This window comes from Cervus elaphus, chromosome 23 (genome assembly GCF_910594005.1).
Source record: "Cervus elaphus chromosome 23, mCerEla1.1, whole genome shotgun sequence".
Taxonomy (NCBI): domain Eukaryota; kingdom Metazoa; phylum Chordata; class Mammalia; order Artiodactyla; family Cervidae; genus Cervus; species Cervus elaphus.
Genome location: NC_057837.1, coordinates 181,136 through 206,948, shown reverse-complemented (window position 1 = coordinate 206,948; position 25,813 = coordinate 181,136). Strand labels below are relative to the sequence as shown.

Here is a 25,813-nt window from a genome sequence, read left to right as displayed (position 1 = left end):
TATCATATAACGCAAGTAATGTTAGGTTTTTTCTTTTCCTTTAATCTAAATTTAATGTTTTATTAATATTACAGATATATTTTCTTTGTCCTTTAATGCTACTCTTTTTTATTGTTTCATCCTTTTATAGAAATTACTTATGAATACAAATATGTTATATAAAAAATCAGTTAGGTATTGTTTATATTTTTGAGTTATTAAATTTTAGCCTGAAAAGAATCATTTTTTTTTTTTTAGGCCTGCAAGGAAAACAGCATATGAAAAGAAGAAGGTAAAGTAAAAAAAAAAAAAAAACAAATTAACTTTAAAATATATTATCCTCTAAAAAATAGTTTGTAAAAGGAATAGTGGCAACATAGAAAATCTTCCTTTGTTGAAGAGACATTTACTTTGAAAACATAATTTAGAAACTCTGTTGATAAAGTTATCCTGTTGATAAAAACCTGTTCTTTTAAGAAGCCTCTGCTTTTGCTTTGATTAAGATATTTATCACCTTTGTACACTTGGTATATTTTATACATATTTTAAGGACATTGTGAAACAGTATTATTTATGTGTAGGTCAAAGACCAAATTAATTACGTGAATGACCTTGATGACTTAACTCAGTCATCTGAAAGTGCTTCCGAGGATGGCGACATGCTTTACTCTAAAAATTCCCCCTTGCCATCTGGCAGGTGGCTGAGGGTCGTGGACCCCCTCCCTCTGTGCCCGTCAGCCCTCAGTCCACCTGCCCCATGAACAGCTCAGAGCTGGCTCCAGCTTTCCCAGCTGGGTTCTCCCTCACAGTAGAGTCCTCAAGGACACGTGTGTTTAACTGGCGTCCTCGTGAAGTGCAGGAATGTCCCCCGTGGATTTTTCCAGCAGTTGGTAGATACCAGACACTCTTGAAGTTGATTGTCCTTCTTTCTGCAGAGCTCTCAGTGGCATCTCAGAGCAGAGAAACTCACTCCCCCACCCAATGTCCCTCTCCAACACGGACGGGGTCCCATCCCTGAGGTCCTAGCAGCAGATCTCCCACAACGAAAAGCTCTCGGGAAGAGCTTGGGAAAGTGCTATTTGTAATTCAAATCCATTTGTCTACAGCAGTCAGGTAGGGACACACCATGGCCTCATCCAAGGAGAGGCCTTTAATATTTTCCATAGGAATTAATCTCAAAAAAATCTCGAAGGAGCAGGCACCCTGACTGTGGTTTAGGCCAGGCGGACCGCGTGTGCTCCCCCGTCGACTGCGCTGCGCACATGTCCTTGTGCTCTGCGGGGAGCGTGTGCGTCCCTCCTCGCCCGCGTCACCTCCGGTGTCTCAGTCAGAGTCCGCCCCGGCTCCACTCTCGTTTCTGTAACCAGTGCCCTGTCAATGGCCTTTTCACATCGTTTACAGTTTTTCAGTTTGTAAAAACTGCAACATCAGGGTCTGTGGGCAGCATGGCGGCGGCATCGAGCGGCGAGAAGGAGAAGGAGCGGCCGGGCGGCGGCTTAGGAGATGTCGGCGGTAATAGCACACGAGAGCGGCTGCTGTCAGCGCTGGAAGATCTGGAGGTCTTGTCGAGAGAACTTACAGAAATGCTGGCAATTTCGAGAAACCAAAAGTTGCTACAGTCTGGAGAGGAGAACCAGGTCCTGGAGTTGTTAATTCACAGAGATGGGGAATTTCAGGAGCTAATGAAATTGGCACTTAATCAGGGAAAAATCCATCATGAAATGCAAGTTTTAGAAAAAGAAGTAGAAAAGAGAGACAGTGATATTCAGCAACTACAAAAACAGCTAAAGGAAGCAGAACAGATACTGGCAACAGCTGTTTACCAAGCAAAAGAAAAACTCAAGTCAATAGAAAAAGCAAGAAAAGGTGCTATTTCCTCTGAAGAAATAATTAAGTATGCACATAGGATTAGTGCAAGTAATGCTGTGTGTGCCCCACTGACCTGGGTCCCACGGGACCCACGGAGACCATACCCAACTGATTTGGAGATGAGAAGTGGATTACTGGGTCAGATGAACAATCCTTCCACTAATGGAGTAAATGGTCATCTCCCAGGGGACGCACTTGCAGCGGGCAGACTGCCAGATGTCCTTGCTCCACAGTATTCCTGGCAGTCAAATGACATGGCGATGAACATGTTGCCACCAAACCACAGTCATGACTTTCTGTTGAAACCTCCAGGGCACAACAAAGAAAACGAGGATGATGTAGAGGTTCTGTCAACGGACTCCTCAAGCAGCAGCAGTGACTCTGATTAGAAACCGTAAGATGAAAAGCACACAGAATTGAATACTATAGAAATCTGTTTCTTAAATGGCAATGTGGAAAGCTAGCCAGGTGATGTTGGCTGTAGAATTGTTCTGCCCATTAAAAATCATAGTGGACTTTTTTTTTTAAAGCCAAAAATTAGGTTTCAGTTCTAAACCACTAGGTTAATACTTAAAGAAAAATCACACTTTACTGTTGGGGTAAAGCTTTTTCAGTTCAATGCTGTCTTACCTTGTTCTGTTCCAATTGTGTTGGACTTGTGCGTAGTACTGGAAATAAGATTTGAGGGAAATGACCTATGTACCTATCATTAGTAGGCCTCCTGCTGTTATTTAGAAAAGCATAAACAAGAGCAGCTGACCACTCAGTGTGCATTATATAACAGAAACCCTCATCTGAAAGTAAAGGCTATTACTTTTTATCACAGGAAGAGGAGACATCATCTCAATTTATACTCTTTGTAATTATTGTATTTTTTGTAAATAAACTAATTTTTGTTTGTAAAAAAAAAAAAACCTGCAACATCAGTTGTAAAAATACTTTTGTACACTTTAAAAAATTGTTTCTTTGGAATAAACTTATAAAAGTCCCCTCCCACCAAGGAAAAAAAAGTAAAAAAAAACTTGCTACTAACAGTAGCTGTGCTGGTATTTAGTAGTGATTTCCCTTCCTTGATCATTAGGTTAATTTACCACTTCCACTGAAGGTAAGGAGGAAAAGTACAGGCAGTTCAGAGACCATACTTTGGAAGTCATTCTTGCACAGCTGAGAAAATGAACCCTCTGCTCTGTGTAGTGTCCTCCTTCAGTACAAGGGACTTTTGAAAACAGTGATAGATATGCCATAGTATACATCTAGTGATAATTATGTTTCTCATTGTATTCCCCCATGTTACTATTTTAAACAATATGAAGAGATAATGAAAGTTACTGCAGCAGAAAACAATCTCATGATTTTCTAAGAGCTCTCTAAATTTTACCTTTTTTACCATTAGTGTATGTACCATGAATGAAATAGGAGGATTAGTTTGTGTTGATATGTTTGTACTAGAGAAGTGACTGTGGTTTGATGTAAGAGGCCTAGTAGAGGCAGAAGACCTGGTGAAAAGCCTGCAGCTTACTTCCATAGTTTTAACTTCTTCCTTTCCAGAATCATTATCGCTAATGAGTTAATTGATGTTTGTAGAAGTGCTTAAACAGTTGTCAATAGGTATAAGTCTGTAATTGCCTACTAAAATGTTAGAGAGGTAGCATTTTCTCAAGAAAACAATTTCTTTACAAAATATAATCTATTTAAATATATACAGAGCTAAAGCTCTTGCTGTGAAGTAGCTGTGTAGGAGCTATCAGATGCAGTGTTTTTAAAGGTAGCGAGTGGTGGTGTTTATTGAATCACAGTTGATTTACAATATTGCATCAGTTTCAGGTATACAGCACAGTGATTCAGACCTATATGTGTATGTGTGTGTATATTACGTAAATGGGGCTTCCCTGCCGGCTCAGACTGTAAAGAATCCACGCGCAAAGCAGGAGACCTGGGTTCGATCCTTGGGTTGGGAAGATCCCCTGGAGAAGAAAATGGCGCCCTCTCCAGTATGCTTGCTTGGGGAATTCCATGGACAGAGGCGCCTGGCGGGCTACAGTCTGTGGCGTTGCAAAGAGTTGGACATGACTGAGTGAATATCACACACACACACACACACATATTCCTTTTCAGATTCTTCTTGTAGAATGTTAAGTGTAGTTCCTAATGTTGTGCTGCTACTGCTAAGTCACTTTAGTCGTGTCCGACTCTGTGCGACCCCATCCCTGGGATTCTCCAGGCAAGAACCCTGGAGTGGGTCGCCATTTCCTTCTCCAGTGCATAAAAGTGAAAAGTGAAAGTAAAGTCTCTCAGTCATGTCCGACTCTTCGCGACCCCATGGGCTGCAGCCCACCAGGCTCCTCCGTCCATGGGATTTTCCAGGCAAGAGTACTGGAGTGGGGTGCCATTGCCTTCTCCGTAATGTTGTACAGTAGATCCTATTGGTTATTTTATATACACTTGTCTGTATATAATGGTATATGTTAAACCCAACCTCCTTATTTATCCCTTCCCCTACCCTCCTTTCCCCCATGGTGACCATAAGTTTGTTTTCTATGTTTGTGAGTCTCTTTCTGTTTGGTAAATAAATTCAGTTTAGATTCCAGACATATTAGCAGTATGGTATACTATTTGTCTTTGTCTGACTTACCTCACATAGTGTGATAATGTCTAGGTCCACCTCTGTTGATGCATATTGCATTATTTCATTCTTTTTCATGGCTATGTAGTTTTCCATTGTATAAATATTCCACATCAGGTGCAAGTTTTAAGTGTACTCAAATCTATAAATCTTTTATTTTACGCCTTCTGGGTTCGCTGTGGTTCAGAGAAAAGCCTTTTCAGTTCTGAGCTTCTTGAAAAGTCGCTTGGAATGTCTTTCTCCTTTCATGGATTCATTGTCTTCAATTAAGTTTTTGAACCTTTGGAAGTTTCTGCTTGTATGAAGTTTGAGGTTTGTATCAAACCTTTATTTTTCTGTTTGGAGAGCCACTTGTTGTAGTCTTTTTATTGTATAAACATACAGGTTAGTGTTTCATTTCGGAGGAAATAATGAAATGTCATTTTACTGAGTACTAACTACAAGTTTCCTTTCTTTCACTTAGGTTTCTGATAGTGGTAGAAAAGCCAAAGGTCTGTTACGCAGATACCACATGCTGCAGGATGAAATAGCCAGCCTAAGACTGGAAATAGATGCAATAAAAAATCAGAATTGGGAAAATGAGAAGAAATATTCTGAGGATATTGAAAATCTTCAACAGGCAATGAAATCGACAGAGGAAATATTCACACAGACTATATTCCAGTATACTGGTCAGCTTACTGTTCTGGGAGCTGAGAATACAATGCTCAACTCTGAGCTGGAGAGCAATAGACAAAGCAGACACAGACGGGAGACAAAAGTGGAATCCTACCGTTCTGGACTGGCTGCTGCCATTCACGATCATGAGCAAGGTCAGACATCACAGAGAGACCTGGAACTTGCCTTCCAGAAAGCACACGATGAGAGGTTATGCTTGCAGGACCAAATGAAGTGCCATGTGACTAAGCTGAACAGTAACAGGGAGACGGCTTCCCAGCAACTTCCTAAAGTGGAAAGTAAATTCAATAAGCTAAAAATGAAGCCGCATCAGACGAGAGATGATCTCAGAGGAAAGACTTTGAAGTTAGAATGTGTCCAGAGAGACCTACGCCAAGCAGAGTGTCAAAAGCAGGAAATTGAACACATGGATCAGAATGAACAAGGCAAAGTGAATGAAAACCTTGGAAAGCAGGAATCCTTAGAGGAGAGATTATCTCAACTCCAGAGTGAAAATATGTTGCTCCGACAGCACCTGGATGATGCACAAAACAAAGCTGACAGTAAAGAGAAGACAGTCATTAGCATCCAAGACCATTTTCAGCAGATGGTGAGAAAACTTCATGCTGAAAGTGAGAAACAGCGTCTGATGCTGGAGGAAAGAAACAAGGAGTTAATCAACAAATGCAATCATTTAGAAGAGAGAACGTGTCAGTATGAAAATGAGGAAGCAGAAGGAAAAGTAAGTATCCAGATGGAGAAATAATTCTCAGACTTCCTGAAAGAAAATTCAAAATGATTCTTGATTCTGGCTAAATGGTGAATCTAATTGAGTGAAAAAATACACAGGCTGTGAATATATGATCTCTAAACAAGCCTAAAAGTACATCTTGTATCCAGCAAATAAAAATTAGACCCAGAAGATGCTTCACTTTGAGTGGAGACATCATGTCACTTGTGAAATGTTAAGAGCTTAAGTTCTAAATTTTTAATATAGACAGGTTTTAGTAATTTAATCTTTTACTATTAAGATAATAATTTTAATCTTTATGTTACCACATGTCGGTATAATGATGAAGCAGATAAAAGAAACGCTCATACCTAAAATGAATATTCTGAAATTAAGCTTCAGTTACATGGGTTACCTTGACAGTCAATTCCATGTTTCCCAGATGCTATCACTTATATATAGTAGCTTGGTTTCAGTAGCTTATCATACCTTTTTGTCATACTTGTTGGTATAATTTTAATTTTATTCATGTAAATTTGAATTAGCTTGGAAAACATTTCAGTCTTGAATCATTTAGTCTTATGGCCCCTCAACTCTTTAAAGAGTTGTCATTAAATTGAGAATTCATTGACAAGTCATTGAAATATTCTTGTCATTAAATCATAATTTGGGACTCAGGTGGTGAGCTTTAACCAAGCTCTTCTTGTTTTAATCTTCCCACTATTTATGCTATTAACTTAGGATATGTTTACAAACAATTTACTCATAATTCTCATTTTAAGGATCAGTTACTGTCATTTGAATACCAGATTGTCCAGTAAAAATGAAGGGTGGCAGGACTTGAGAGCAGCAGGAATGGAGGGAGTCAGAGAGCGGGCGGTAGGGCCTGCGGCCCAGAGGCAGGTGGAGGCCAGGCTGTCGAGGCTCCCTGAGGGCCATGGGAGCAACCTCATTTGCAGATTGTATTTTTCTTCTGTGTTGGAGTGTAGTTGGTTTATACTTCTGCGTCAGTTTCGGGTGCCCAGCGTGGTGGTGCAGTCACACACGTATCCATTCTCTCCCAGGTCCTCTCCCAGGCAGGTGACTGCAGGGCACTGAGCAGAGCCCCCGTGCTCCGCAGGGGCGCCTGGTGGTCAGCCACGGGCAGAGGCGGGGGGCAGAGGGAGATTATCATAGTCTGGGATTAACATAGACACACCACCAGATATCAGACAGATAAGCCCCAAGGGAATGGCCTCATTTTTCTGCTGGGATAGGAATCTGTTGGCAAGATCTGAGCACTGGTTGCAATATGTGAAGATGTCTGAAGTTAACCAAAGCCTCTAATAAAGAAAGAGGGAAAATGTTCCACAGGGTGGAATTTTTCACCACTTCTTGCACATTCACACTCATTTCTTTCTGGTTGTGAGGTGGTGAAGCTCTGCAGATTTATTGGGAGGGGTAGGGCATGGACAGTGGGTCTGCATCTTCTGTCTGAGTAACTTAATATCAGGAAGGCAGAGGGTGGCCCCTTCTGTGTCTGTAACCAGATTCAGTGAGGAGGCAAAAGAAGGTGAGTTGCTGTGTATGGTCGTGGTTTTCTTTTCTTTTCTTTTTTTTTTTTTGCGAGTTACGTTTTATTTGGGGCAGAATGAGAACTGCAGCCCTGGAGGCAGCATCTCAGATAGCCCTGAGAGACTGTTCCAAAGCGGCAGTGGGGGAAGGTCAATATATGAGGTTTTGGTGAAGGGGGAGTTCAATACCATGAAGCACTCACTTTACAAGAGGTTTTTTGTTAGTCATGAGGGTCTGATGTCACCATGAAGGCATTTAGTGCTTCTCTAGACATGAGGAGAGATGCAAGGATTGAGACCATGAAATCTGTTCCTAATAACATCCAACTATCTAAAGACCTGCCCCATCAGATTCCCTGGAGCACAGAGTGCCTCACTCCACCCTGACCTCCCTCAGGGACTGTTGAAGGTCAACAGCTATAACAGCATGGGGTTCAATCTCCATAAAGGCAGATGGCAAATGCCTTTGTTGTTCAGTCTTTGGCAATGCTCTCGGTCAGGCCAGTTTGACCCGGCCCCCTTGTGGTCATAAATCCGACCGTACTTTGGGGGGCATTTCATGACCATTTTGTCCCGCGTTGTTGGGCAGGCTCATTCCCAGTTCTGAAGAAAGTTTTTGTTGATAGGCCACTCGGTGTGCTATTACTGGACTAGGTTTTAATAGTCAAAGGTCTCTGGTCATGGTTTTCAAAGTCCGTATGTTGGAGTTACCTATTATTAACACAACGTCATAGTAAAGTGATTTGATAAACTCAGTGACAGAGAATCTTATTAGGCAGATATGAGACAACTTCGGCAAGAACTGGCTGATGGCCTCAAAAAGTGGTCTATGTCGGAGGCTGCACGGGAAGGCATGGCACGTAGCTGTGCCAACTTAGAAGATGAGATACAGGATTTAAAGAGCAAGTTCCGTCAACTCCCAAGTCAGGTACGTGTGAAAGTAAATGTGTCGACAGTTAATGTATAGGATAAAGTGTTTTAGGACACTCATTTTCATAGCTTTCTTTTGTATTCTCATTACAAGTAATTTACTACAGTTTTATTTATCTTTAGAATGCACTCATTTCTTAGACTCTGACTTTCATTCTGCCATTTGCATTATATATTATTTACTTATGTTATTTACTCTTAGGAAAGTGGAGAAATGTGCATCATTGTTCACAGAAGTTGAGAGACTTTTTTTTCTATTGAACAATATTTTTTTTTTAGTGATAGCTGTATTACCGTGATGAAGCAAGCCAGATAAAATCAGAGGATAATGTTTAATGGAAGTTTCCGGAAAATTATCATTTCTCATCTTCCCTTTGGTGAATGGCTGTAGAGTTCTGTATATATTTATTTCGTGAATTTCAGAATAACTTGTGCAGAAAGGGTATTATACAAACCAGTTGAATATAGGCATTGCCTTCTTTTCTATGTATTTTAGATATATTGTAAAAGCAAGGAGGTACTCAGATGGAGTATAGTATGTACATGCAAAATAATTAAGAACATTATCTAGATCGTGCCTTTGGATTTTTTAAAAAGCTCTTGAGATATAATTGACATATCATATAATTCACCCATTCCAAGTGTGTAGTTCAGTATCTCTTAGTCTAGAGAGGTGTCACCTGTGAGCACAGTCAATTTGAGAGCATTTCCATCACCCCCCAAAAGAAACCCTGCATCCCTTAGCCACCACCTACGGCCCCCTCCTCTCCCTCAGCCCCAGGCATCCCCCAATCTAATATCCGTCTGTGTGGACGTGCCTCTTCTGGGTAGTTCACATAAATGGAATCACACAGTGTGTGATCCTTTGTGGTTAACTTTTCCCATTTGATGTCATGTTTTCACTCTTCATCCATGTTATAACACGTTATCAGTTCTTCCATTTCTGTGGATTGTCAAACAAGAAACAGTACGTGGCTAAGCCATTTATCCATTCATAAGCTGATGGAGATTTGGGTTGTTTCCACTTTGCGGCTACAAATAATCCTGCTGTGAGCACTGACTTACACATTTCTGGATGGACATGTTTTTATTTCCCTGTGGTTGGATTTTATCCTCAGAGTTCACTGGCTGATTTCTCCTTTTCTTGCCTTTGTTCAGACTGTCCTTTCTGTCTTGACAGTTTCTATTCCTCTTGGGTAGTCCTCCATTTATTCAGACCTGGTGCCCAGTCTGTCCCCCTCCAGAGCTTTCCTGACTGTCCAGTTCTCACTGAGCCTTTTCTCTTCAGCCCTGTCATCTAGTCTGTGAAGTACAGTATAGCCCTTCATTTTGCATTGCCATTTTTTTCATGAGGGGGAATCTTGTCTAAGTATACATTAGTCTAACAGGGAGTATTTCTTAATATGCAGAGCACTTGTCTTACATAAATGGAAAATAGTTTAGCTTAACAGTTGTTAAGATACAACTAGGAACTTCATCCATACCAATAATTTCTTCTTGGAGATGCTGGTATAGTAAAACTTTTATTAAAATGTATTTAAAGTAATTAACTGTAAAATTGAAAGTGCTTAGTCTAATAGAGAATTGTTCAATTAAATGCTCATTTTCCCCCCCTGACTCAGGAAGTAAAGTGTAAATTTGGGTTCCTTCATTATGCAGCCAGAAGTGGGATTTATGGATATCTAGCCTTTCAGGCCTCTATGGATTTCTAACCTTCCCAGCCTCAGTTTCTGGGGATGGCTTCTCTGATATCCATACCTGGTAACCTTAATTTTCTCATCCGAGTACTTGCTAGACATTACCAGTCGCTGGGAATGAATTGATTCAGAACTTTGATTTAGCAGTCGGGTAATGTTTCCATGGCAGTGACTTCACCCTTGCTCTGACGGTCAGGTAATGTTCTGTACCACTCTGTTCGGGAGGTGCTATTTGCATATTAAGTGGTGGTCATTGTCCACTGAGTAGGACAGAGAGGAAGTAAGTTACCAATTATTGTAAGTGGAGAAGAGTACTGAAGTCCTCGTTGGTTAGTGGAGTCAGTGAACGTTTTTCAAGTATTGGACACGTGTGTTCTGGGCCTCATGCCTCCCCCTTCCTGCCCCCTTGCAACGGTATGGAGAGTGAGTTCACTGTGACTTGTGTAGAAGACCACTTCCGTTGTCATGCCGTCTGCCTGAAATACCAAATTGGTTTACAGGTAAAATACAGCGACCATAATGACGCCAATTACAAACAGCTCTTACTGTGTGCCACGTCCTCTTCTCAATACATTATGTATAGTCCCCAGTTTAATCTTCCCAGCATCCCACTGAGGTTGATGCTACCATTATCTCCATTTTCTGGATGGAGAAACTGAGATGCAGAAAGGTTAAGTAGTTTGCCCCAGGACTCACAGCCCAGAACTGGAGCACAGGCCCAAGCATTCTAGCTCCTGTGTAGCTCCTGCCTCTCGCACTAGTCCCTGAAGCTCTTGTCACCAAGAGCAGTGTTAGCTCTCGTAATCACTGGAAGATCCGTGGTCATTCACATATGTGGGTATTTAAAATGATGGCTGATGTGGTGCTTGGAATAAAATAAAATATGTTACCATAAGGTTAATTTTCTGTCTTTCCCCATTTGTCCAGTTTATAAATTTGTGTGTTTATTTCAGAAAATCTATTTTAAAGCATGGATGATGTTGTATTTGAGTGCTAGAGGAGAGGTCAGTAACCTGCAAAGGGCAGACAGTAAATATTTTCAGTTTGTGGACTGTAAGGTGTCTATTGTAACAACTCAACTCTGCTGTATGGCAGGAAAGCAGCTGTAAGCAATATGCAGACGAAAGGGAAAGTGATGATGGCGGATTCGCTAGGTTATCAGTAGTTACAACAGTTGTTTTCCTTTTGTTTCTCTTTTTAGTTGCAAGAAGCACAGGATCAACATACAGAGGCCGTGAGATGTGCTGAAAAGACACAGGATCACATCCAAAGGTACGATTTAAAGCAGCACAGAAAACAACTGAAGTATAGAGCAGATAAACAGTATACTATGAGAATTAAATCAGTAATGATGATAAACACATCACTGTGAAGCTGGGTAACATTTCGGCTTTGAGCTGTTTTGAGATGCATATTTTCCCCCCATTGTTTCCATATTTTTCACATTATCCACAAGTGAAAGGTGAAAGTGTTAGTCACTCAGTCGCATCCAACTCTTTATGACCCCATGGAGTATAGCCCACCAGGGTCCTCTGTTCATGGAATTCTCCAGGCAAGAATCCCAGAGTGGGTTGCCATATCCTGGTCCTGGGGATCTTCCTGACCCAGGGATCGAACCTGGATCTCCTGTATTGCCAGCAGATTCTTTACCGTTTGAGCCACCAGGGAAGCCGATTGTCCACAAAACACAACTAGAAAAACAGTGCAGTTGCCAAATCCTTTACTTTTCAAAATACTGAGATCCTCTATAATTGAACTGCAGATGTTTGTTCAGGAAAAAAACCTATGTGTGAAGTACTTCCTTGAGAGTTCAGGGGTTAAAACTCTGCCTTCCAAGGCAGAGGGTATGGGTTTGTTTGATCCATGGTCAGGGAGCTAGGATCCCACGTGCATCACAGCCAAAGATCCAAAACGTAAAACAGAAGCAGTGTTATAGTAAATTCAATAAAGACTTTTAAAATGGTCCATATCCAAAAAAAATCTAAAAAAAAAAAAACCCAAAACCTATGTGTGAGAATAATTATTTTAAATCTGCATTTTAGACTTGAAATTGAAAATGCCAAGTTACAAACTACAATCAAAAAGCAAGTGGGCAAAGTTGAACAACTTCAGAAAACCCTTTCAAATACAAGATTGGTAAGTCAATCTCTTAATTTCTGTCATACTGAGGAAGAATTTTAATTTTTTTTACTAGTAATATATGACAATATTTTGGACAGTGTGAGAAACCTCTTTGATTAAAGAGTTTATTGTGAGAGAACAGCATCGAAACATGTATATTATCAAGGGTGAAACAGACCACCAGCCCAGGTTGGATGCATGAGACAAGTGCTCAGGGCTGGTGCACTGGGAAGACCCAGAGGGATGGGATGGGGAGGGAGGTGGGAGGGGGGTTCAGGATGAGGAACACATGTAAATCCATGGCTGATTCATGTCAATGTATGGCAAAAACCACTACAATATTGTAAAATAATTGGGGGAAAAAAATAAAGAGTTTGTTGTATTTTTACTGATATTGCCTGCTACTGGTAGCATAATTCCTCTTTATAGAAGAAGTGGACTGAAGTCATAAAATTAATGACTTTTGTAGTAAGATTTTAATTTAAAATATTGTGAGAATCCAGTCGAAAAGCAATATTTTATACAGACCACATTTTGTTTGTTCATTCCTCTGTCAATGAAATTGGGGTTTTTCCACTTCCTGGCTGTTGTTAATAATGCTGCCATAAACATTGGTACACAAATATATTTGAGTCTAGAAATTTTAGCAATGGTTTGATTGAGAATTCTGAATTTCTCTTGTAATCCAAACCCTTCTGTGAGATTTTAGAGAATGAATCATTTTTAATACTGCAGTTTGTTCTCTTCACCAGGAATTAATACTATGTCTCTATAGAACACTTCTTTCTGAAAGAATATAGTTTTTCCTAGGTTGGATTTCTCTTTAAAGAGGTGGGGTTTGCATAGGATTTTTTCAAAGATTATTTTAGTAAGATGTGTAAATTATTTTACACATCTTTAATTTAAAGTACACATGCTTTAATTTAAAGTAAATTATTTTAGTAAGTAACAAAACCTGGAATATCTTGAACCACTGATGAAAATTAGTTTAGAGCATCTTTAGAAAGTAAAATGTCATTATAGCCACACTTTAAAAAACTTTCATTAGCATTTAGTATTTTATGTGTCAGTTCAGTTGCTCCATTGTGTCCAACTCTGCAAACCAATGGGCTGCAGCAAGCCAGTCTTCCTTGTCGATCACCAAATCCTGGAGCCTGCTCAAACTCATGTCCATCGAGTCAGTGATGCCATCCAACCACCTCATTCTCTGACGTCCCCTTCTCCTCCTGCCTTCAGTCTTTCCCAGCATCAGGGTCTCTTCCAGTGAGTCAGTTCTTCATATCAGGTGGCCAAAGTATTGGAGCATCAGCTTCAGAATCCATCATATGAATATTCAGGACTGGTTTCCTCTAGGACTGACTGGTTGGAACTCCTTGCAGTCCAAGAGACCCTCAAGAGTCTTCTCCAACACCAGAGTTCAAAAGCATCAATTCTTTGGTGCTCAGCTTTCTTGATGGTCCAACTCACAAATCCATTCGTGATTACTGGAAAAACCATAGCTTTGACTAGACAGCCCTTTGTCAGCAAAGTAATATCTCTGCTTTTAATATGCTGTAAAGGTTGTTCATATCTTTTCTTCCAAGGAGGAGGCGTCTTTTAATTTCATGGGTACAGTCACCATCTGCAATGATTTTGGAGCTCCCAAAAAGAAAGTCTGTCACTGTTTCCATTGTTCTCCCATTTATCTGCCATGAACTGATGGGACTGGATGCCTTGATCTTCGTTTCCTCAATGTTGAGTTTTTTTTTTTTTTTTTTTTAAATGTTGAGTTTTAAGCCAGCTTTTTCACTCTCCTCTTTCTCTTTCTTTAAGAGGATCTTTAGATCCTCTTCTCTTTCTGCCATGAGGGTGGTGTCATCTACATATCTGAGGTTATTGATATTTCTCCCGGCTATCTTGATTCCAGCTGGTAATTACTCCAGCATGGCATTTCGCGTGATGTACTCTGCATATAAGTTAAATAAGCGGGTGACAGTACACAGCCTTGACGTGCCCTTTTCCCAATTTGCAACCAGTCCGATGTTCCATGTCCAGTTCTAATTGTTGCTTCTTGAGCTACATACAGGTTTCTGAGGAGGCGGGTAAGGTAGTTGAGTAGTCCCATCCCTGTAAGAATTTTCCAAAGTTTGTTTGATCCACACAGTCAAAGGCTTTGACGTAGTCGATGAAGCAGAAGTAGATGCTTTCCTGGAATTCTCTTACTTTTTCTGTGATCCTAGGGATGTTGGAAATTTGTACTCTGGTTCCTCTGCCTTTTTCACATTCAGCTTGAACATCTGGAAGTTCTCAGTTCAGGTACTATTGAAGCCTCACTTGGAGAATTTTGAGCGTTACTTTGCCAGCATGTGAGATGAGTGCAATTGTGCAGTAGTTTGAACATTCTTTGGCATTGCCTTTCGTCGGGATTGAAATGAAAACTGACCTTTTGCAGTCCTGTGGCCACTGCTGAGTTTTCCACATTTGCTGGCATATTGAGTGAAGCTCATTCACAGCAGCATCTTTTAGGTTTGAAAGAGCTCAACTGGAATTCCATTACCTTCACTATCTTTGCTCATTTCTTAAGGCCCACCTGACTTTGCACTCCAGAATGTCTGTCTCTAGGTGAGTGATCACACCATCATGGTTATCTGGGTCATGAAGATCTTTTTTGTACAGTTCTTTTGTGTTCTTGCCACCTCTTTTTAATATCTTCTGCTTTCTGTTAGGTTCATACCATTTCTGTCCTTAATTGGCCCATCTTCTCATGAAATGTTCCCTTGGTATCTCTAATTTACTTGACGAGATCTCCAGTCTTTCCCAGTCTGTTGTTTGCCTCTGTTTCTTTGCATTGATCGCTGAGGAAGGCTTTCTTATCTCTCCGTGCTGTCCTTTAGAACCCTTTAGCTGAAGTTGAGCAGTTCTATGATGACCCACAAGACCTTCTAGAACTAACATGGGAAAAAAAAAACAGTGTACTTTTTATCATAGAGGACTGGAATGCAAAGTAGGAACTCAAGAGATATGTGGCATAACAGGCAAGTTTGGCCTTGGAGTACAAAATGAAGCAGGGCAAAGGCAAGCAGATTTTTGCCAAGAGAACACACTGGTCGTAGCAAACACCCTCTTCCAATAACACAGTAGGTGAGTCTATACATGGACATCACCAGATGGTCAATTTTATGTGTAAAAACCTCTCTGTTTAACAAATAAATGTTGCCAGTTTAAATTCCAGAAAAATGATGAAATGAGGAAAAATCATTTTAAGCTGTTTGAAGCAAAGTCATTCATTTTGAAATCTGTCCTTACTGATATCAGGTTTATAAACTCCGTTGACTACGAATGCTTATCCCTCGTGAACTCATGAAAGATAATATTATTTTTTTATTTCTGTGCTTGCAGTCTGAGCTCTGTGCTGTCCTTTTCATAAGAAATGCCCTCTGTCTGTAGGTGACTCATATTTCCTGAGCCAGATTCCTCTTTATTGAACTTCTAAGAAAATCCCAAGGCCTCTTCTCATTTTGTATGTCTTGGTCTCTCGGTTGGACTTCCCTGGTGTCTCAGACAGTAAAGAATCTGCCTGCAATGCAGGAGACCCAGGTTTGATCCCTGGGTTGGGAAGAGCCCCCGGAGAAAGTGAAAGTGGAAGTCAGGTCTTCTGCATTGTGGGCAGATTCTTTACCAGCTGAGCCACAAGGGAAGCCCAAGAATACTGGAGTGGGTAGCCTATCCCTTCTCCAGTGGATCTTCCCGACCCAGGGATCAAACCAGAATCTCCTGTACCGCAGGCGGATACTTTACCAACGGAGCTATCAGGGAAGCCCTATCCCCTGGAGAAGGAAATGGCAACCCACTCCAGTGTTCTTTCCCAGAGAATCCCATGGACAGAAGAGCCTGGTGGGCTTCAGTCTATGGGGCACAGAGGCAGACATGAGTGGGCGGCTCACACTTGGTCTCTCTGTTAGGTCAAACAAACAAGCAGTGTTTTTGCTGCCAAGGTTCTCTTTAAAGCTCTTAGTGTCCTGTGAATTTGATTGGGGTTCACGCCGTTGGAAAAGTTACCCTCCAAAATCTTTTCTCAAGGAAGCCCTGCACCTTGGGCTTCCTGTGAAACTTTGCAGGATGACACTTTTAGCGTTCTTTTCCTCTTAAGATCCTTTAAGGAATCTGAGGCACCACCTTAAGTCTTTCCAGGGTCTTACACTTACAGTCTACAGGTTTTACCTTTAGACCGTGTTTTCCTGGCAGCACCCGAGATTTGATCTTAGCCCAGAAGCCATTTCTGTCCTTTAGCATCCTGTGACAATTGGACATGTGGAGATGCTGTAAAGGGGATACAGATATTGAACCCAGTGAGTCTTGGTTCCTTTATATTTAATAGCACTTTTAAATTTTTCTGATAGCTTATCCCTCTCATTGATTTACTTTCAGCTGCTTTAGAGCAAGAGTCTCCACCTCCCATGTTTCAGTGTCCGTTTCTTCTCTTGCCTAGAAGCCATCATCGGCAGCATCTTCAAGGACCATCAGGCTTCTGTGTACAATGTGATGAAGCCCATTACGTTTTCATTTCTTTCTCTGCATCCATTCAAGTGCAACCTACCTCCAGGTTCAAAGGCATTCTCACATGTTTCAGCTCTTTTTTAACAGCAGTACCTCATTTGGGGGCATCACCGACTCGATGGACACGAGTTGTGCAAGTTCTGGGAGTTGATGGTGGCCAGGGAAGCCTGGCGTGCTGCAGTCCATGGGGTCACAAAGAGTCAGACGTGACTGAGCAACTGAACTGAACTGAACCCCATGTTTAATATCAGTGTCTGTGCCAGTTATTTATTGGTAACAAACTGCATTAGAAACCACCTCAAAGCCCAGTGACTCAGAACAGCGTTTCCTTTGTTCACAAGTCTGCGCTGGCGCAAGGCTCAGTGAGTGAGCCCCGCTCATTTCTTCTCCAGTTGCATCAGCCGGGATGTCGTGAAGGTGGGGACCAGAGTCATCTGAAGACTTCCCCGTGCGCACGTCTGGTGTTGGAGCTGGCTTTTGGAGGGGCCATTAGGTGGGGGCGGTCAGTGGGGACACTGACATGTGCTCTGTGTGTGGGCTGTGCTTCTTCACAGCGTGTTGACTGAGTCTAAGAGTTGGCTTCCCCACAGAGCAACATTCAGAAGCTATTTAGCTTTAAAACTCACACAGCAGTTTCCCCACACTCTGTCCAGGAGGAATCAGTTACTAGGACTAACGCATACTTAAGGAGAGGGAATTTCATGAGAAAAGTGTCAAAGAATTTGGAGACATGTTTGAAAACCACGAGCTCCAATCACGTCGACTTACCAAGTAATCATTCTGTCTAAAGGAAAGTTCTTTCCAATTCAGTGTCACTGATATTCCAGTAAATATTTTTTCTTTCTTTTGTTTGGTATGTCTCTTATTCTGTGGAAAGTAAGAAAGGGTTACAAGAATGAGGCATTTTTTTGTTGTTCAGAAAAATGTATGGATCATCTCACTAAACTCTTAGGAGATGGGATTTCTTTAACCTTTCTTTAACCTTGTGAATCATTTCTCTTTGGAATGCAGTTCAAATTAGCAAAAACTGTTTGTAGTTCAGGAAAAGGCTTATTGGATTAGAATCCACATTTACAAGATTTAACCATTAGAGTCTTATTTTCACAATCTTCTTTTGGGAGACGTTTACTAACTCGGCCCTAGATAACTCAATACAGGATACCTCAAACTTCTTTAAAAACCATGGGATAAGATGGGAGAAAGGGGTAAGAGACATTCTACTAGGAGGTGGCTTGCAGTCATTCTACAGAGGAAAGATAGAAAAGTATTACTGTAGAACAATAAAAGAGTGTAAAATCAAGTGCAAATGTTGTGAGACTGAGATGATAGTGAAGAGTATATTTTGTGACTCTTGGTGGTTTGAACTTCTTTCTTGATTCTCTGAGTTATTCCAGGCCCTACATTCTCCAATACAGATACCATGGTATATATTTGATCCTCGGTTTGAGCGAGGCTGTGCTCAGTCCACTTTCCTCAGAACTAAATGGTGTTGTTTTATTCTTGCAGACTGATCATCTTCCAGCAGAGCTGGGAGCTGCGTGTTCACAGTGTCTGCACCTGGATGCAACATATCAAGTTCTTCAACGGGAGTTGTTATCAATGAAAGGATGGCAAAGGAAGTGTGAGAAACTAGAGAAAGAGAACAAGAAGTTGGAGCAAGAAGTAGTGAAACTCAAAAGTCCTATGGAACTGAAGATGATAGAACACCCTCAAGTCGAGCAGTATAAACGGGAGATTGAAGAAAGAGTGAGACGGGACTTCCTAGAGAAATGGAAAGAAGTCAACCTATTTTTGCAGGTTAATTTGTTGATCTGTCATGTGCTTGAATTCACCTCAGTGTAAATTACATTTTGGATGGGTACAGCTTATGTGTTTCCTCTGCTTCCCTTAGAGCAGTGTGTTCTGTAGATTTCTGGAAGGAGGGGCACACTTGTTTCTCCTTGTAAATATTTCAGTTTCCATCACAGTTATCACTAAATTGATCTTTCAGAATGCTTCTCACTAGAGAATCCTTTTACTTATAAGACCAATTGGTATACACAAGACTATGAGGGGGGAAAACAAATATGTGGTTTAGAACTGGTACCATCCTCTTGAATTATTCTTGTCTTGTTCAATTTCTAAATTTTCACTTCATCCTCTTAGTCTTTGAATCATCCGGTTCCTTAAGTACTACTATAACATTGATTCCACGTTTATTTTATAATTCAGATTTAATTCATGTCACATTGACGATGATTATTTTAAAGTTCCTCTTTTCTTATTTTCACATTTAAAATCACTCTCTGAATTCCTGACTCAAAACTAAATGGAACAAATATCATTATTCAGGTTATAATAATTTAAAAAATGTATCTTTTTAAATTTGACTTAGACACGAGCAGCATGTCAAGAAATCTCAGAGCAGTTCCGAGAGGGGCGTATTGCTTCCGTAAGAAGTCAGATGGAACTCAGAATTAAAGACTTGGAATCTGAACTATCCAGGATGGAAACTTTTCAAGATTATAAGAAAGCAGAGATGGGAAAGTATAAGAAACTCTGCTTAGAGGAACTAAAAGTTAGAGAGTCATTGGAAAATGAACTAGACATGTAAGTCAAAGCACAGAATCACAGAAGATAAATTTAGTCCATTAATTTGTCTCTGAAGCCTAGTTTTTATAGAGCCAGGTTCCTGAGATTAGTAGGAAGTGAAGCTAGCTAGTCAGTCACTGCTAGAGGGCATCCTAAGAAAAATGAGTAATAAGATATCCTTGTAAGTTTTCCTACACTAAGCAAAAGCATGCTTGTGAAATCAGGGAAGATTCACACAGGGGTGAAAGGCAGGGTAATTCACAGAGTGGCTGACGCTGGCATGGTGACCTGAGTGAGGGTTTGTATGGAGGCTGGAAAGGGCAGATCCCACCTGCAGCCGAGTCCAGGCTTCCCCGCCTCTGAAAGCAGAGCACTCCTAGGACACCTTTCACAAGCCCAGAGAGCACAGCAAAGGAGCAGGGACCCGAGGACGCATTCCGCTAGTCGATGCCCAAAATAAGCATACACAAGGGAAGCCCAGGTGCTCCCAGAGAGGGTTCAGGGCTGTGGGACTTGATGCTGGGGTGTGGGGTGTGGCTTCCGGGGAAGGAGGTCGCTGGGACCGGCCTCCCTGCTTGGGGAGCGCGATGCCTCTCATTGTAAAAACATACACTGAACGCTGTTTTGACTTTTTGCCTTTTGAAATGAAACCAAAAATTCTCTTCAGATTTTTTCCTTTGTTTTGATTATGAGATACAGGTGCTGATGTAGGCCCTTCGTAGAAATGAAGTAACATAAAATGAACTTTGGAAAAGCAGAGCATACTTGTCATTGTTCCTGGGGCTGTTTTAGCCCTTTTGTCACCCATTGCCCTCAAGGTTGTGGCTCTAGGTGATTCCTCAGAGCCAAGTGCTTAATTTCTCCACGGTCATGAGTGGAAGGTATATATAAGAATGGTGAAAGGAAACGCTTGAAAATGGATTTGTGGGATGGCGTGTTTCTTCATCCCTGTTTCCTGGGGGCAGGCGTGTCCCAGAGGCGGCAGGCGTCACTGTGAGCCCAGCTCCCTTTCTCTCTGACGCCCTTTCTCTCCTCCCCCAGCTGTGACTTGTTACCTGAGGAGCCCAGACACACGTGAGCTTCTTTAGAACAAGGTCAGAGCTGTCACTGTTTACAGCAGGTCTGCTCTCTGCTTCCAGTGCTCACACGGTGTGACGGGAATTCCATTTACTGTGCAGCAGCTTACAAAGTGCAAATCCTTTAGGGAATCGTGAACAAAACTGGTGTTTTCCATCTTCCCCAGGACTAATTGGAGGCTGGCAGAGATGAGCACCGAACTTGAGGTGGAGAAACAGCAGAACAGGTCTTTACTGAGCACTCTCACCCCGAGGCCAGTCCTGGAGCCGCCCTTGCATTGGAAATGTCAATACTTCATATGACTCTTTCTCCAAAAACAAACGTAGGATTTTCTACCTCATTTCCATGCCCTTCAAATAACAGCATGGCAACTTACTTGATCAAGTTTAGTTCTACTAGCTTTTTTTCCTTGGGTTTAGGATTTCTGATATGAATGATTCTTATTTTCAACTTCTGAGCTGTTTATTTGACTTATGTGCACTAAGTAAAAGCCATAATTATCTGTGCTAACCAGGAGACAAAAATTTTATGGTTTTTTTTGTCCTAGATTTCTATTTTTAAGAGATACTTATTAACTTCTTAAATTTCTTGAAAAGCTACATTTAAATTCTACTTTAGAAATGAAATCTTATTGCCTGGTAACCGAACATATACTTTCAGATATTTGACCTCCTTTCTAATTGATTTCACCTTGGCAAGTGTTCATAATCATCTCCAAGCTCTGCTGAACCCACTGCAGTTTTTCTACCCCTAAGCATAAGTGAATGACTGGCATCTAAACACTAGCCATATATGGATGTTTTTGTATTTGAAGGAATCCTAGATAAATCCTTTTTATGAATTAAACAAACTTGTAGCACTATATCAGAAGATTAATTTCTAGTTTTCGGTCAACATTTTGGTCATTTTCTTACACAAGAATGCATCTTTAATCGCTATTTTACTTAGAGCCTTGTTACTTAAATTTCTAAAAAATATTTTCTGAGCAATTGTAGAACATTTCTAAGTTTGTAGTCAAAGCAAACATTAAAAAATTTTAAATGAAGCTCACTTTTGTCTCTATCTCAACAGCACCTGGATGATTGATGACTAAGAGCAATGATGGGGAGTCTAAATTGCAGCTAGTTTTCGTTGTGTAATCGTTGTGATTAAAATATCCATTTTAGTCAGAGCACACGGGTTTGTGGTTTTGATGGTGTTTTCATGATGGTTATGGTGCAGATAAAAATAGCCCTTGTTAAATGCAGTCTCAACCTGTGTTCCCATTTGGCTTCTTGCCATCATAGAGCAATCTGAGGTTTCTTCGACAGCACTGTGGCTACGTTGGGTCTTAGTCCTTGAGAGCCATGAACCTGGAGGACGTGCTTTAGCTGTGCAGTCACAGCGGGCCTCCAGACACTTCATCCCAAGTCAGACACTGCCCCACGCAGGCCTCAGGGGAGGAAGCAAAGGCTCAGTCCCCAGCCCAGGGGCGGGCTGCCTACCGCAGACCCAAGGTCACGGTGCTGTGAGCACACACATCTTTTCAAAGAAGACATTGGGAACCAAGCAAGCACTTCTTAGTTCCTTCTCCCAAACTCACCCGTTGGGTAAATCTCGCTTCTCATGAGGAGGGTAGGAGTATAAGTGCTCCCCTTGAAACTTCAGCCTGAGGAGATGAAGTTCAACTGCAATTTCTGACCAGATTTAGCTTATAGTTGAGATTACACTCATGCTTTTTGTATATACCAATTAATTATGACAGCTTGGATAGAAGTATGCTAAATAGTAAAGAGAGATCTTATTTGTGTTTTAGATTGTGTCCTAAATAACTCAAAATGTGGATAATTCATTTTGCTGATTCATTTTAATAAACCAGGTTTTATCTGGAGGAAACGACCATCCTTTTAAGACAAATCTCTTCAGTTTTGGCCTGCTTGATTCAACCAAAGATTTTCTCTTTCAAGTTTCCTGTCCTGTGTTTAAAAAATATTTCTGCTTTACAAATTAACTATATCGACTGCTACAAATAGGGGTTTGATATTGATTTATTTTCGTTCATGCATTTAAGACATATAATTTAAAACATTTATGAAATGCCACAAGCATTATTGAACTATGTAACAAGGTTTTACATATTCATTTTCTCTATGTTACAGTTAAAAATCTGTATGTGTTTTCTTAATCTGAGGAAGGAGCTGGCATAGGACTCTAGGCTCAGTAAGAAGTCCATTGGCCTTGTTACTTCTTTTGTAGAATTAGGAAGTTTGGCTAAATCAATGACTCTCATACCTTTAAAAAAGGTTTTTTTTTTCCCCAAAGAAAACAACCTTTCTTTTAAAAAACACTTCTGAGTGGAATGGTATTATATGAAAGAGACAAGTATAGAGCCGTTTAGCTAAAGGAGTGGCCAGAGACGGTGCAGCTGTGACTTCTCTGTTCCTCACCCCTGCAGTGACCCCCGTGGGACCTTCCCCTTCCACGGGGCATAGTTCGCAAACTGACACTTATGAGAGAATCCTTCTCGCTAAACACCTTTAGAATTAAAACTTGCCGGTACATTGTTTTCTTGTGTATAATTTCCTCACCTTTCTATGTTTTCACTAAATGGAAAAGTTTAAAGAAAACTGCAGATGTGTTCTCCTTATTAACATTCGACTTCAGACTACTTCCTCCATATGACATGATCCTCACCTAGAAATCAAAATAAAGTACATATTTAGGGCAGGAACTGTTAAGGGAGAAGAGAGTGATCTTGTGGGTCATTACTAGGATTACGGGTCATTCCCTAATTCTCTGAAATTATGTGTACTCAATAGACTGATATTTATTATACTTTTTATCAGATTAATCTAAATAGCATTCCATATATATGTTCTCTGTTATCTAAAAGCAGAATAAGTAGGAATTCATTTTCTTCTATTTCTGTGATGCTTTTTCTACTTAAGTATTCTTCAAGTTAGGTCTAGTCTCTAAAAGTATTATTTAAATGTCACATGTAGTAAATTATATGTAATTCCTATGATAATTCTCTTGTTTATCTTAAACATAAATAATATTTGACTTATTTCGGATGCTGCGGGAGTTGGACAGGAGTATAACTAGAGAACTAGAAGAAGGTATGTTGCCAAAACCTAAGAATTAAATTTAGACATTGATTTCTGAAATCCCATATAGCTAATGAAAAATGTGAAAGCATGAGCAGTCATAGTGAAAAATATCCTTCTTCCTCCTTGATTCATCATGTTCCATAGCTTGAAAAAACAATCTCTAAAGGCCTATGTATTTCTTTCATTTCTGGCTATTTCCTTCTTCTACTGCCTCCATCCCTGTGGAACGATCCGCCTGCACCTGACACTATTCTCAGGAAACGTGGCGTTCACCCGCTTCTCAGGCGCTGCTAGCAATTAAGGCTGGAAACCCAGACTCAAGCAGTCACGGGTGTGCAGCTGTCACTCGGTGGGTGACTAAACTTTCTCTGTCACTGACTTTGTCACCAGTTTATCTTTCACCCTCAGGAAAAGCTCCAAACACCCACATCGGTTTGGGTCCTGACAAAGTAGGCGGCCTTATCTCCTTACCACCCTCCTCTGCCCTCAGCTCTGCATCTAACCAGCCAGACTGTAGGATCCCACAGCCGCGCGTCCTCACCTCCGGTCTTTGTACGAGCTTTTCCCCTCCATCTCCTGTACTTTGTCCTGTCCTTCAGGCATCTGCTTCCACAGCACCTCCACCAGAAAGCTGGCAGTACTGACACGAAGCTGGCTGTCCCTTCTGAGTGTCCCTGTGCCGTCTTTTATATCTGTTTTGTATATGTGAGTCTGTGTGGAAGTTGCCTGTTTGTCTGTTTTTCCAGTTGAGGGCATATCATTTTCCAGGGTGGACCTGGGTCGCCTTCATCTTATAATTGCAGTCCTTGTCCCAGCACCTTTGCACACAGTTACTGAGTGAACCAATGAAGAATGAGGAAACCAGAGATCTGATGCTCAGCCACACATGCACCATGAGCAGATTATAGAACTGTAATCTTGTATTTCACGTCATGCCACCTATAGATAGATTTCCTTTTTCGGAACACTAGGAAAGGTCTCAGGTTTTTTCGTTTTTTTGTTGGTTTGTTGTAACTAATACTTACTTAATTCAAGTGTTTTAGGTACAGAATATAATTCTTTCCTTTTCTTTCCAGTTGAGGCTGAATTGGCATCTGATGCCTTTCAAGTGTCTTCTCGAAGCTCTTCAGATGGGTCAAATGTGTATGATGACCAATTTTTGCAAGCAAAAGCAGAGTATCAACAGATTTTGTTTGAAAAATATAAGATTTAGAAAGATAAATAGTAAACGTTTCCCTACTGGACTGTTTCCATGACATTTCATTGTTTCCCATTAAAGATGATGAGAAAATCTTTTTGAAAAGAAAATATTTTTGTGTTACGTGTGTATGATGAAAATTTACATAGTATTTTAAGTGCTGTTTCTCTGCATCTAACTTACTTTTAAGCAGATTTAAAAACCAGCAGTGTTGAGTTTTCCATATTCTAAGCGATAGTGTTAGTTACTCAATCGTGTCCAACTGTTTGCAACCCCATGGACTGTAGCCCACCAATCTCCTCTGTCCATGGAATTCTCCAGGCAGGAATACTGGAGTGGGGAGCCATTCCCTTCTCCAGGGCATCTTCCAGACCCTGGGATCAAACTCACGTCAGGTGCATTGCAGGTGGATTCTTTACCATTTGTGCCACCAGGGACGCCCTTTACAGACTCAGACGAGCCCTAATACCCGCTGTTTAAGCAGCACCCAACGAGCCAGACTTGTCATTAATATTTAGTGGTGTTGATTGATAGCTTTTTTGTATGTTCACTTTTTACCACTATATATAGACCCAAAGATTTAGATACTGCTGTTATGGCTACCATCAATATTTTGATGTGTTACAATTGTTAGTAGTGGCATAAAACTTACTATAAGTAACTTTAAACACAGATTCAAAAGTCCTTCCTCATGAAGAAATAAGGTTTGCCTGAGTTTTCGCCTTTTAAGTGAATGAACTTTTATATATTACGTTTTTATTTTTATTTAGAAGATAATATCTTTACAATATTGTGATGGTTTCTGCCATACATTGACTTGAATTGGCCATAGGAATGCATATGTCCCCTCCCTCCCACCTCCCTCCTTGTTCCAGCCCTCTAGGTTGTCACAAAGTACCAGCTTTGGGTTCCCTGCATCATACAGCAAATTCCAAAAAGACACATGTACCTCAGTGTTCATTGCAGCACTATTTACAATAGCTAGGACATGGAAGTAACCTAGATGACGGTCAACAGCGGAGTGGATAAAGAGCTGTGTGTTATTCAGCTCTAAAAAGGAATGCATTTGAGTCCGTTTTAATTGACTTCTGATTTACTTTTGGAGACAGTGTTAAAATTAGAGAAAGTTCTTCGTTCCTCATGGCAGTGGCTTCTCCTGTTGCAGAGCCCCGGCTCGAGAGTG

At 40.8% G+C, this 25,813-nt stretch overlaps 2 protein-coding genes across 5 annotated transcripts in view; both read left to right on the top strand.

Moving 5' to 3' along the window:
* The window catches only part of LOC122681551 (ankyrin repeat domain-containing protein 26-like), a 59,773-nt gene extending 35,060 nt beyond the window's left edge, over positions 1-24,713 (top strand). Inside the window, exons 17-23 of one of the 4 annotated variants that reach the window (XM_043883759.1) lie at positions 238-271; positions 4,935-5,870; positions 8,187-8,339; positions 11,240-11,310; positions 12,081-12,174; positions 18,202-18,492; positions 24,509-24,713. In XM_043883759.1, the coding sequence (XP_043739694.1) occupies positions 238-271; positions 4,935-5,870; positions 8,187-8,339; positions 11,240-11,310; positions 12,081-12,174; positions 18,202-18,492; positions 24,509-24,688 (1,759 nt within the window). In that variant the 3' untranslated portion in view covers positions 24,689-24,713. Of the gene's footprint in view, positions 1-237; positions 272-4,934; positions 5,871-8,186; positions 8,340-11,239; positions 11,311-12,080; positions 12,175-18,201; positions 20,639-24,508 lie in introns of those variants that run through there. The other 3 variants (XM_043883761.1, XM_043883757.1, XM_043883760.1) reach the window with 3 other exon arrangements.
* Positions 1,417-2,503, top strand: LOC122681557 (mediator of RNA polymerase II transcription subunit 4-like). The gene has a single exon (XM_043883766.1). It carries the CDS (start codon positions 1,425-1,427, stop codon positions 2,235-2,237), a length of 813 nt encoding a protein of 270 aa, XP_043739701.1. The 5' UTR covers positions 1,417-1,424; the 3' UTR covers positions 2,238-2,503.
* Positions 24,714-25,813: the final 1,100 nt, after the last annotated feature.